The 13,502-nt window shown below is 39.7% G+C and overlaps 1 protein-coding gene across 6 annotated transcripts in view; it reads right to left on the reverse strand.

Annotated features, from left to right (window-relative positions):
* The window catches only part of zgc:158766 (uncharacterized protein LOC100009641 homolog), a 33,092-nt gene that overhangs the window by 1,460 nt on the left and 18,130 nt on the right, over positions 1–13,502 (reverse strand). For 5 of the 6 annotated variants that reach the window (XM_034874440.1, XM_034874441.1, XM_034874439.1 and 2 more), the window contains 20 exons: positions 10,704–10,883; positions 10,124–10,247; positions 9,549–9,642; positions 8,951–9,037; positions 8,608–8,724; positions 8,119–8,217; positions 7,706–7,848; positions 7,474–7,612; positions 7,275–7,397; positions 7,002–7,166; positions 5,890–6,764; positions 5,145–5,394; positions 4,753–4,842; positions 4,016–4,240; positions 3,617–3,787; positions 3,337–3,514; positions 3,112–3,228; positions 2,465–2,743; positions 1,666–1,895; positions 507–576 (listed from right to left, as the gene is read on the reverse strand). In XM_034874440.1, the coding sequence (XP_034730331.1) occupies positions 532–576; positions 1,666–1,895; positions 2,465–2,743; positions 3,112–3,228; positions 3,337–3,514; positions 3,617–3,787; positions 4,016–4,240; positions 4,753–4,842; positions 5,145–5,394; positions 5,890–6,764; positions 7,002–7,166; positions 7,275–7,397; positions 7,474–7,612; positions 7,706–7,848; positions 8,119–8,217; positions 8,608–8,724; positions 8,951–9,037; positions 9,549–9,642; positions 10,124–10,247; positions 10,704–10,883 (3,731 nt within the window). In that variant the 3' untranslated portion in view covers positions 507–531. The remainder of the gene's footprint in view (positions 1–506; positions 577–1,665; positions 1,896–2,464; positions 2,744–3,111; positions 3,229–3,336; positions 3,515–3,616; positions 3,788–4,015; positions 4,241–4,752; positions 4,843–5,144; positions 5,395–5,889; positions 6,765–7,001; positions 7,167–7,274; positions 7,398–7,473; positions 7,613–7,705; positions 7,849–8,118; positions 8,218–8,607; positions 8,725–8,950; positions 9,038–9,548; positions 9,643–10,123; positions 10,248–10,703; positions 10,884–13,502) is intronic. The other variant, XM_034874438.1, reaches the window with a different exon arrangement.

Genomic DNA, 13,502 nt, shown 5'->3' on the forward strand with positions numbered 1-13,502 from the left:
TATATATATATTTCATGCATTTAATATTTTAGTGAATTGTGGTAATGCCATTCATTATTTTTCAAATTAAGAACCATAAAGGCTGCACTTGAACATTAGACAACAAATAAAAACAACAGGTTAAACAGGTTGCTTAGAAACACAAAACTCAGGCATCAACAAAAAAAACATAAATGCATTCCAAAGCCCCAAAACAAAGGTTGTAACGGAGCATGCATGAGTTCAAACCCTTGACAACATATATATTTCATGAAACACATTTTGTCATCATGACAAACGGATGCACAAAGTGAAAAAAGAGGATGAGGGAAACATGAAAAAAAGCCAGAAGTATAAAATAAATAAAAATACCATCAGGAGGAGAACCCTCTAACCCATGCAGCACACAACACAGTCAACAAAAGCACATATTCAAACAGATTAGTAGTCAGTCGGGTTCCTCACAGTTGTTAAGAGGACTGCAGAGAACAACACAGATGTCCGCACTGGTAACACCAGCTACTTACTGAGCTAAAACCCCTCAGCCCTGATTCAGACCACAGTAGAGAGGCCTACTGCTATATGAGAGGTCTTGCTCTGGTAAAAAACAAAGCGGCAAAAAGGTGGTAAGTGAAACTGAAGCTTCAAATATTCTCTACCACTTAAATCCTCAAAATCTGAAATCCAAACAAAAAAATGTACCTGATCATTTACACAATAGTCAGTCTAATCAGCTTGTGTGGTTTGTTGGATTTCATTAATATGTAGCTGTTTAAGAGAAGACAGTACACATATGAGTATGAAAGCTTCACATTCAGATTGTGTGAATAAAAAGAAAATATAGTCATCTAAAGACTTTTAAAGATGACAGTTTTCTCTACATGAAGTACAGGCTGATGTTCAGATTTATACATTTTATAGGTCAAACATGTTCAATATAATTGCAACAGCTTTGAGTAGTCCAAAGCTTACTCAGACGGTTACATTTGAATCCTAAACCTCTTCATTTGACTCAACATGATTTTTACAGTTGATCATCATAGGCAGGGTATATTAGGGTTATAAAATGAATTTTAAATCCTGGCTTTAGGACTGAACATGGTTTCTAATCCCTATCCTTTCTAACCTCAACCTCAACTTGTTGTGTATGACGGCAAATGCAAAAAGTACGTTTATAAAGTAGGAGCTGTTTAGAAAGTTATGCAGCAAACATTTTACTCTTGACTGACGTTTTCGTTACGATACAATAGTAACACTATAGCACTATATTTAACCCTGTACCAGTCAGAATACAGTACATTTGAGGCTGAATTTTCTATACAAGTAGATTAAGGAAAAAGGAAAAAAATCGAATACATCATGGGATAATTCTAGGGAAGATTTAAAAGGTTCAATCAATTTGAAGATTTTTTTAATTAAAAATACAGAATAAAAAAAGTGAAGTACTTTATGTAGTTAACTGAACCTTAAAAACACATGCAAATATTTTGCTGTGAAGTATCCATACTTCTTAAGGTAGGCTTAAGCAAAAGCACAGGACTTAAGAGCGAGACACAAAATATAAAGGGGTGTCACCATATCTAAAACTGTACTTCTCAATATATAGTCTCATTAAACTACGTGAGGAAAGCAGTAGTACAACACCTTAGTATTAGAAGATAACAAGCAAGATAATCAAACACTCACTGCTGTGATGAATTTGCTGCTCTGGGGTTGGAGGTCCTCTTCTTTCTCAAATATTGAAGGAGACACAATGGAGGAGGGAGGCGTGGAGGAGCACAGGAAAGACGGGGGCTCGCTGTTGTTGTTGTAGGAGTCAGTGACAATGCTGGGGTGCCCGGGTATAGGAAGGGTACTCAGCCCTGTTACACTGTCAGTGGAGGTACACTGGGATGATGTCTCTGAGCTCTCAGTAACTGTCACACAACACAGAGAGAAAGATACATTAATACTGTAATACTGGATCAAGCAACACAGAACTCCATTAATTTGCTAATGATGCAACTGTGTTTGGTTTGTATGTCCAGACAAAAGAAAACTGTGGCAAACAATAAACCCTATGTAACCCTGTAAAATTGCTACACAAGGCGCGCTATATACTTTTGTATTTCCTTATTTACATTTTTAAATATTATTCCATTATAGCTTGTTTGTTGTGTTTGTCTTTGTTTCGTTTATCTTATTTTTGTAATTTTGTGAAGCACTTTGTAACACACAGAAACTGACTTGGAGTATGTGACTACTCATGAAAACAAGTATTTTGTATTTAACATTTGTAATTAATTTAGATTACTTTAAAAAGGTTTGTTAGTTTGGTGTGACATCAGCAACTCAGAAAATATTTTCAGTTGTAAAAAATGAAGAGAAAAATGAGAAGAAAATACAAATGAGCGGAAAATTATCTTTATTATCTTTTTTTTTTTTTTACTTAACTGAATATAATGGGCTTTATGGCTTCTAAAGTAAAAAATAAATAGTGACTCACTCATGGAGGGCTGGCTCCCATTGTCCTGCTCCAGCTCATCTTCCTCTATGCAGTCGTAGGGCCACTGGGCAAAAGAGGGAACACCGGGCACTAGGTATGGATGCGTGTGGGGGTGAGAGGGTGAGGAGTAAAGATGAAGATTGAGCGAGCCCAGCAGGGAAGAGGACGACTGGCTGCTGGAAGAAGAGGTGCTGCTGTTGGAGATGGTGGAGTGAGGTCTCTTGAACGAAGTCGCATGTTCAAACGAGGGCACTGCGATGGATGCCCTGGTCCTAGACTCTGTTGGTAAAGACAAACTAAGTGAGCTGCGAAATCATGGGAGGAATGAGAAATGACAAGAATGTACAATAATGACAATAATTAATGTATTCATTTACAGCGTCTCTGGTGAGCCATGATGGAGGAGTAATGTAAAACAGTTTACTGCTGTGATGACTTTAAATCACTATGGCTCAGATTACATCTGGTGTGTTAACTTGTCAAAACTCTGATTCAACTACTTACATTAGAACACCTGTAAGCAAGAGGTTTAAAGTGTTTGTGTTTCCAGCAAAGCAAATAGTTATGTTTCTGCATAACTACAAGATAAACTGTAGAGAGGTGGAGTAAGAGGGAGAGAATACATTAAGTGTACAAGAACAGCTCACCTGACCCCTTCATGATATAGTCAATAGCTCTGTCACTGATAGCTGCATCACTTGGCTTGATGTCCATGAAAGGCTTGCTTCCAATCCCCATGGACACCATTTCCCGCATGCGTAACTCTGGAATCCAGAAATTAAACTTTTAATTGACACAACCTTTGTTTTACATGATATAAAAGGGCCAGAGTGTCTCAATGATATGCAGATCGAAATTACAATTACAAACACCTCTGTTTCTGAGTGCCTGCCTCCACAGAATCTTCCCTATGATGGCGGTCCACACAGCCTTGACGTCTGCGGAGCTAGCTTGGAGTATAAACGTGTCCTGTGACTTCCTTCGACGGAACCAAATCTCAAAGCGTAGGCCGCTGTCACCAACATTTTCAGTCATACCTATCTCTGCTGTCTAAACAGAAAAGAATAGAAAAATTACAACATTACATTTTATTGTCATTATAGAAGCAGAAGAAACTGCCACAAAAATAATCCTCAAACAATAAACTCTTACTTTGAAGGACTGTTTATATATGTAAAAGTCATATCCTCCTTCTATCTTCTTGGTCTTGCTGAAGAGGATAAGGTCTTCAAACAAGAAGACGTGGCGGAGGTATTTCCTCCGTCCACACCAGACTATGAACTCATCCTGGCAGCGGAGTTGACCCTGCTCTTTTAGATTCACCTGGAGAGGAAACACGGCCGTTCACATGCGTCAGAGAGAACAATACAATTACTGGTGGGACTCTGACCTCACTTTGTATACATAACAAGATGACCTCCAGTACAAAAATAGTATTAATGTCTTGCCAGAATGTCTTATAATAATCTTAAGTAGTACTTGGCTTTTATGCAGACATCAAAATATTCATTATAGCATCACATGGCCCTGCGCCTTTGCAATACTACTTACATCACAACTCCGAATGGCATCCATAGCCAGCAGGTCATTGCCATGGCGAAGCTGAAACTTGACCATCTCCTCTGCAGTGCGGAGGTCGCTTAACTCCTGCTCCTGGGACTGACTGCACTCCTTAATCAGGTCTTTCAGCAACAGCGCATATTTACTCATTCTCTGGATGGGCTTCAGCAAGTAGGACGCCAAGTCCATCTTATCTCCGAGCTCCATCTGCTTATTCTGGAGAGAGACACACAGAGGGTTATTATTGGAGTATTTTTGCTTTTTCTTGTCTTTTGAATATGGGGCTACTTTGTGCAAATGTCAAAGATATGGTGAGTTGCAAAACTTTTCAGTGCTCTCTGCTGGGCAAACTATGTAATGGTGACACTGTTTCTAAATTAACTTAAACATCCAAATCCCCAAAAAATCAACACTGGTTATGATCACTTTTTATCATCTCCATGACAACAGAGCGGATCCATCAGCTACAGCTCGTGACTTTACGAGATGTAGCAAGTATGTTGGAAAACACATTTTTGAGCATTTCTGTACATTTTTGCAGGAACATAATTCAATACCAATGTGTCTGTGATTAGTTAAAATTATCCATCAATATTGGGATGTGTTGAAGTATTGCTAGGAATCTAATATGTCTATATTCCTTGTAACCTGTTCTAGTGTACAACCAAAACATCATACATTTGCCCTGTGACCTGCCACTGCGTGAGGAATGTAGTTTCCAGACGCACCTTAAAGAACTCGTTCCCATGGCTGCTGAGCAGAGCATCGGACTGGGGCTTATTCTTGCTGTACAGAGCATACATTCCAAACTGATCCTCCTGCACACAAGATTAACAAGTTACAACACTGACTAAAGTAAGAAGTATGCATTTAAGTATGATTTGCCAAACATTATGAATGATTCAGCTTCCAATAGACAAGGGACTACATGGGTTTACAAACAAAAACAGAGTGATATTGAAACCATGACACCACGCTTAAAACATTGCATTAAGTTGTTTTGAAAAATGTCAGAAACTACAGGTCAACGCAACATTAAAGTCACTGTTATTGGGAGACACTAGACCTGAGTGCTGTTCTTGAGCAGTGTGCCACCTTAGGGCACTCCTTCTGGACTCACATGTCTGAGAAAACAGCTACTGATGGACAGTGGGGAGTGGGCACATGATTCCAGCTCCTTCAGGAAGTACTGACTGTGGAAGTCCCACAGTTTCTCCACATTGCCAAAAATGATGCTGCGCTTCCCCCGCAGGTCCTGGGGCAAATCCAGCAGCTCCATCTCGGGGAAATAGTGCTCGATGATGTAGCTGAGCGAGCGGACGTACTCCCTCTCGGTGGAGATCATCTCGTCCATGATGTGCTGCACTTTACTGGTGCACAAAAAGACATAAGGTGGAAGAGTATTCAATATTTACAGTGCATTGGTATAATCATTATTGTAATATCAAACTTGAGGTAATCAACAAAAAAATTAACAAGAATTTTGATGGTCGAGTGTTTTTTACATAATTTACACATAATTTATAGTAAGTAAAATACCAAATATTTGCTAAATAAATATTTTAGGGTTTCTAAAACCATAACTAAACCATATTTTTCAAGGAATCTTCATAGAGTAGACAAGATAAAGTCCTTACATTATGTGGCAGATACAAAGATTCCTTTTTGGGGGGTGGGGGGATTTTAAAGCACTTTCCAAAAAATCTCAACGGAAGTTGTACCCATGCGTTGGTCGTGACTTATATCATAGTATTTTGTGTTTTGTTGTATTTTTTCCATGCTCTATACATATACACTTTTTCTAATACAACAAGTGTAAAGTAATATCGCATTGTATGTCTAGTATCAGTGATTCACTTCCTCACCTGCTCGGTTTCTTGCCGTCTTCTCCGTCACTGTGTCTGCTGTGAGTCCTGGAGGGCGTCGACATGCTGCGGCTGCGTCCTAATGCGGGGCTCGTCACGTCGGGTCTCTGCAGCTTCTTCTCTGCAGACACGTTATTAAGCACCTCCAAACCCTTGATGTACACACCCGTGTAGCCGTGAATGTGGCTGACGTCTGAGTGACCACTGTCCCTCGGGGGCAACTCATAGCTCATTGTCTTCTTCATGATCTTCTTCATTGGCTGCTTGTGGAGGCGGGCGGCACCGGAGTAGACGGGCTCCGAGTGGCAGGAGATGGTTGAGTCGATGGTGCAGTCACTGTCTGTGTCGTCAAACAAGGACGGACTCTGCCTCAATTTGCTGTCGCAGTCGGCGGAGAATGTGAAGTGTGAGGAGGAGGAGATTGAACTGGTTGGGCTCTTAGAGAAAGGCCCGGCAGACTGAGGCTTGTTGTCTTCAAAATTCAATGGTGGGATTGCCGCAGGTAAAAGGACACATGCTTTTGCTCCACACTGTTCTGTAGTGGCAATCTGGCTTCCTGCAGTCTTTATTGAATCTGCTGTATCCACCGCTGTGAGGTTCAGGGCTCCTGCCATGGCTTGGGCCAAAGTCTCTTTCAACTGCTGTTTGGTCTGTTGACATTTGTGCCACACTGTGTTCCACTGCTGCAGCTGCTGAGGACTCTCCAGGGAGAGAACCATGTCGTTGAGGGTGCTGAAGTTGTCCATGGAGAACTTGGATGCCTCAGTGTAGTAATCCTGCAGTATCTGCACCACAGATGGCGAAAGTCTGACACCTGTATTGTCCAGATTCAGTTGACAAAAATAATCCTCGCAGTGCTCCATCCACTGGTTTGCCTACAGATTTGAAACAGCAATTATAACATAGTTAGAGACACAGTATGGTTCACCTTGGCGAGTGGCGACAAACAAAAATCCCTCAGAAATCTGCATCAGTTGTGAAGAAATCCTACTGTGATATTTATTGTAAAGCTCTCTGATTGAATATATAAAGTATATGCTTAATCTTAAAATGTTCATGTAAAATGTAACAATACGTTTGACAGGATATCCACATTAGTTTTTAATACTTACCGAGTCATAGAAATCATACAGGTTAGTTAGGATATCTAGCTGGGCCTTCCTCCTCTCCACACTGCTTAAGATAGAGCTCAGATGTTGTTTAAAGTCAAGCAGGACTGAATCTGGAAGGGACTCCGGAGACTTCTTCACCAACTGCAGGCCATGCCTCTGCTGGTGCTGTCAGGATAAAGACAAAATAGATCAATTTAGCTCTGATTGTCTCCTCAGAATTACACACAGGAGCTGTGGGAGGTGTTGAATGTGTTAAAAAAAATTCACTTTTACCACTGACTCCTCCAGAAACTGGTCCAAGCTTTCTCTCATCTCCTTAACTATGGGCAGAGACAGCATTTGCGATTCCAAAGATGTGAGCTGCTTCTCTCCCTCAACACTGAACCAGAGTTTGATCTGGAAAGAGATTGTTTGATTAAATTTCCAATTTTTTTGTCAAAAAGCAGCACAAGTTGAAATAGTTGAAGCTCACCTGTTGTGTTTGCTCCTCAAACGTTCGAACCTCCAGCAGGCTCTCTAACTGTTTCTGAGACTTGTTGGAAAGGATCACAAGCTTATGGACTTCTTCATCTACTTGGTTGTACAGTGCATTCAGCATGTCTACAGCATCTCTAAATGAACAAAGAAAACAATCAAAGGTCATAAAGATGTTTTATTATCACCCCAGGTTTTGCTCATATTGACTCATGTTCTTCCTTCAGTACCTGTAGTTTTCATTGTCCCCAGCCTCGTCCTTCCTGATGCGAGCGAGGACAGTTCCTCCTTCTAGACGCAGTCTGTTTAGACGGGTGTCATCCAGTACACACTTCATGAGATGCCTCTGCTGTTCCATTACCTCAGACACCTCCTGAAATAATCATGCCCAATGGTAAATAAAAAAAATGACTGGATATATATATATATATACATATATAAAATATCTGCTTATATCATTTCAAACTCAAAACAAAACTCTGCCATTGACCTTAACAGGCACAAAGATCATTAAAAGTAACCACAAAACAAACTCCTGAACTGTTTACTCCAGTTAAAAGGGAAAGAGGCCAGCAGAGCTATTGTGTGTCAGTGGAGACAAAAATCAAAAAGCAAGACTGCCTGCAGGGGGTTGGGGTCTGACCTTGGAGGTCTTCAGGTTGCCACTGTTGCTCAGGGTGCTGATGGACTCCTGAAGGGAGGAGATGGCTGCGCTACAATTGCTGGCAAATGGGTCAATTTTCTGTGAGAGAGATGTAGAGAAAGAAATGGTGGGAGACAATTAGCCCAAGCAGTGTCAAAACATCATGAATTGTTGGAGCCCCTCACCATTCTTCAAATGGTCTGCAGGCTGAAAAATTTGCCTGTAAAAAAAGATTGGACCCCATCCATGCCTGCAAAGCAATGGATTGTTTCAAGAAAAGCATTATTTCCATATAGCAAACAAGCAAACACTTCCACTGGCCATAAGAAGCCATTTCTTGTAACTTTCTTTTTTATTTTTATTTTTTATTTTTTACAAGGAACAGCAAACAAACAACAGTGTAAAGTGAAAAAAAAATATATTTTTTAAGTATCTTCATCCTCCGCAAGCTCTTAAGTAGGTTTGCCTTGCCACCGCCGGCCCACTCACCTGTCTGAAGCTGATCCAGTGGTTGTGGTCGTAGTGGAAGGTGCCCTCCAGGTCTTGTGTGAGCTGGGTTTGGTCGATGTGCTTCAGCAGGGCTTTCAGAGAAGACAGGGTTTCAGTCTGTGGCAAAAAAACACACGCTCAGTTTGATAATCTCATCATGGCCTACAGTGATGGCATTAGATAGGAGTGGCTTAAAAATCAGTCCAGTAACAAATATCAAATCTGAATTCTTGCAGATATCAAGTCTGAATTCTTGCCAATCCCTTATAAAATTCAATAAAATGAATACATCACTTTATTTGAAATACCTTTTATTGATCTGATAATTAGAGTCTTTATGTACCTGTACAGTGGTGTCTCTCTCAGGTTTGGCGGCTGTCTCTTTGTCCACCAGGAAGAGAACAGTGTAAAGTGCATTTGGTGCTAAAGCCTGAGAAAAACATGCGCACTCAATGATACAGTCACTTAAATGAGGAGAAAATTATATGAACAATGAAGAAAATAAATGATAATACATGTAGAGTGTAAAATGTGTGTTAAAATCTTGTGGTTTGCCAAATTATAATCCTGACATAAGTAAGAAAACTCAATCATAACATGATGACATGTCACAGTTGGCTTCAGTCAGCACGCTCCCAGTGTGCGGTTAAAAACAGACAAGTAAGCACAGGTTTCTCCATAAGAAAAAAAGAAAAGAGCACTTTCAGAAAAATGTCTTGGAATGGCAGTCGATACACATTTAAAGGTGTGCCTCCTTAAAAAAAAAGCTGTGTCAGAAACTGAGAGGTAAAACTATGAAATGTGTAAGGAATGCCCTAGTGTGATAACCCAGAGAGAGACGTAACATGACAGCTCAGAAGACAACAGAGATTATAGCAGTGCCTAACAACTCTTTGGGTGTGTATCACTGAGTAATTACATATTTTCCACTGTGGGCTCACCTGCAATTCAGACAGAGATGACAACAGAGCTGGAACAGGCTGCTGCCTCCTGCTGTCTATTACAACAGTTAAGCCTTGATCACACCTTTCTTTCCTAAAACAAAAGTTACAAAGTACAGTTATAGTACTGTCTTTGTCAAACACCTGACTGCATGCAATACCATATATTGAAAGCAACAAAAACTGGTACCGTCTGATAAATGAGGAAAAAGAGTGTATGATTATTTTATGATATTTATAGATAGTTTTGAAAAGTTCACCAATTCTAATTCCAATTCAAAGACAAACAAATATCAGACAACCGCTTATGGAAAGACCTTGTGAAACTGACAACTAACACTTTTTTTAATTCTCAGTTTTACAGACTATGCCCTTCATAAAAACAAATACTGTCTTTTTCATTCATCTATAAGCTTTAAATAACAGCTGCAGTGTTTAGGAACATTGGAATAGTGCTAAACATATTATTAAAGTCTGCAGTGGACAGCATTACCTTAGGGGTAAGGGCCAGCTGTGAAAGTTACTGGAGTTATTCTTAACACAGACAAAACAAACTTAGAGTATGCGTGACTTACCGCAGCGTTGAGTAGTAGTAGCCCAGTAAACAGGTGAGGTCATTGACCGTGCAACTCTCACCTGCCCACACCTGATTTCTCGTGCACACCTGCAGCACTGACCTCCCACTGCGATCTCGGTTTCCTGGAAGAGAGAATGCCAGCAAGGGGTCAACACTTAATACTCACATGTCAGCTATCATTGTCATTATCGGGAATGTTTAAGAAGCTCAGTATTATTATCCCATTAATGTTATCCTCTATGTGGGATCAGATAAGAATGTTACTCAGAGCAAAAAAGTACTTGAACGTTTCTAAAATATCAGTTAAATTCAAAATAAGGGGGCAAAAAACAATTGCATGATAAAGGAATACCCAGTTTTGCATTCAGCGATTTACCACAAGCCAAACCCAGAACTATGTTATCATGAACTTATTTGAGGATTAATAGCAGTGTACGCTCTGTTAAGGCCGGTTCCTAATTTCCAGCGGTGAAGAAACATGTTGGACATTGGAATTTTTAGAAATCAAATGTGTTGTTTCAGTGTAAAGCAAATTAACCAAAATACTAATGCTAATATCGGAATCGGTCGTCCCCTACCTGGCAGGATCACAGCACCTGATGTGAGCAGCTCTTGATTGACCCCTGACACCAGTTTGGGGAGAGCTGATTCTGAAGCAGGCCTAACGGCAGTCCCATTGGCAACTTTAGGATTGTGTGACTCTTCTCCACTATGCCTGCGCCGCCTGCTCTCACTGCTGATGATGTCATCACACTGTCCTGTAAAAATAATTTTAAATAGTGGGCACATATTTTCTAAGTGATACTTACTGAGCTAAAACTGTACAAAAATACAGTAAAATCAAAAGAAATTTGAATAATTGTAATACCACATGAAAACAATGTTTATTAGTGGGGAGATAGCAGTGCTGTAGTATTGAGTTCCCACTGACTCATCATTGAGACCAGGGGTTAACTCAGCCTGACTCATTCAGGTATTGGACACTCATATCTTCTCATTCTACCCCTCTTTGGCCTTCCATACCTTGAGGCTCTTTTTAAAGGAATTTTACACCTGACATTACCAAGTGGTAACACAGTTTATGGACTTGAACCTATTCCTAAGGCAGCGAAACACAGTGACTCTGTGTAACCAATTAAGTACTTTACTGTGCCTTGGCTAAGTACTGTAAGTTTATCAAAATGGATAGCACAGAATGCACAGCATACAGAAGAACTGCAACAATTATTTAATTAATTGATTATTTGATCGACAAATAATTCAACAGTAACAAACTTGATAATCTATTAATCATTTCAGTCAATATTACAAGCTACAATGCCAAAATTCTTTGGTTTTAGCAAATCTAATGCTATGATTTACTGATTTTCATACAGAATATATCTGGGTATGTACTTGGTAAGACAAAGCAAGACATAAATAAATATGTCCCTTTGGACTTTTGGGAAATTGTAATTTGCATTTTTCACTAAAAAACAAAAACAAGTACTTTATCAAAATACCTGGAATTATATGGTTGATCATTTGATTATATAAATAATCATTAGTTTCAGCCCTAGTTTAAGGACAGAAAAAGAGACAAAGTTGCTGCTTATTGTTTTCCTGTTTGCAGGGGTTGGACCTAAAGGCAGCTCCATTGGTGCAGCCTATGGTCCATTGTGAGGATAGCAGTAAGATCTCCTCTCCCCACACACCCCTTAAAATGGCGTGGCTTTATGTGTTGGGTTTTACTTTGTTTTGGAAGGACAAAGCCCATGCAGCTCATCCACTTTCTACCCTAAATATACGTATATTACATACTTGACATACTCATTAATTTCAACTTATTTGTAATAAGTAATTTATACAAACATTTAAAAAACCATAAATTAAAACAGTCTACATGCTTGTGGCTATGTTTGGATATTTCTAAACAAAGCGATGCTTAGAGCTACTGTTAATGCTTGCACATTCAGCTATTAAGCACAAACTAAGTACTCCACACATTGATGGAAATGTTAATAGTTTTGAAGGTATTTAGTCATGAACCAAAGTATTGGAAAGGTAAAATTTTAACCTGACGGTAGTGGGATTAGAAACGTTATTATGATTTATCCTCTAGGAACCATGAATGTCTGTTCTTGGGAATCCATCCAATAGTTGATGAGATATTTCAGTCTGGACCAAAGCGGTAGACTGATCAACTGACTGACATTCCCATCCCATAGAACCACAGTTATAAAGTAGGTCCTCTCAAACTAGCATTGATCTAAGAATCAAATAAACATGAAACCTTGATAGGCCATTGCTCAACCAACTCTAATGATAGATCTGTGATTATGCATCTGTGTCTGATGGACACCTGTTGTGTGTTGTCTTTTTAAACAGTTTGAGGCCTCTTGTATTGTCCTGCTCTGTTCTGTGACAGTAAACCCTCCTGGCTCAGCCTCTATTGTCTTCAAACAGTCAGTGCATTTCCTGTGCGACTGTGTGGGCAGCCTGTGTTTGCTGCATGTTTCCTAAATTGCTTTGTTTTCAAAGGAAGTGACAAATGTAGAGTAAAGCCTCCTGAGTATTGTCTTGTGTTAAAGTCTGATTTTTGTGTAGTCTTTAGGACACATTTGTAAGCTGTCGAAGAGGCTAAAACTGCACTGGTTGCTGAATCACATAAATAGCAGAGGATGTATTTGGATATTGCAGAGTTTGCTGGCTCATATAATGAGTAAATCAACCCTTCTGGAGTTTTTTTCAGAGTGGTGTGAATCAGTGCAAGTTAGGTCTTGTGTTTCTGGACTGAAAGACACAGGCATAGTTTGAAAGGCTTTTTTCTGTTTTTGTGGATCCCCAGTGGCTGATTGATTCACAAAGGAAACTTTTGTAAATGAGGCAACCCATCTGGGATCAGTGCAGCCCCCAGTCCCAATAACACTGTAGGGTCATCTCATTGTGGGATGCTGGGGGTCCCTGTGGTTGGTTTACAGGGTTTACAGGATCTTTTGTTGCCTTTAAAATGCGGTTGTGGAAAACCTGCTTTGAAACAGCTGAAATACAATCCCCTCTGAGGTAATCTCAGGAACCCAATAGTGATGTGATTTAACTACTGTATGTTTGTGGCATGGTGTGTATTTAACACATTTAAATGAACATTTACGTATATAATCAACCTTATTAATAAAATCATTACTAACAGTCTTAGCTATCACCTGGCACTAAACTCAGTTTTCACCTCACATTTCAATTCACGGAAGAATCTGTGTTTTTTCTAAAACAGCACGATTCCCTAGGTGAAACTCTGACACATTGCCACTTTCCTGAGCTACCCTATCTGAACTAACACAAAAAATAGACAGTTTAAAGAAAACAGAGTGTTGTGAGTAAAGTTTTGTTTCCAGGGCAGG

This window comes from Etheostoma cragini, chromosome 6 (genome assembly GCF_013103735.1).
Source record: "Etheostoma cragini isolate CJK2018 chromosome 6, CSU_Ecrag_1.0, whole genome shotgun sequence".
Classification (NCBI taxonomy): Eukaryota; Metazoa; Chordata; class Actinopteri; order Perciformes; family Percidae; genus Etheostoma; species Etheostoma cragini.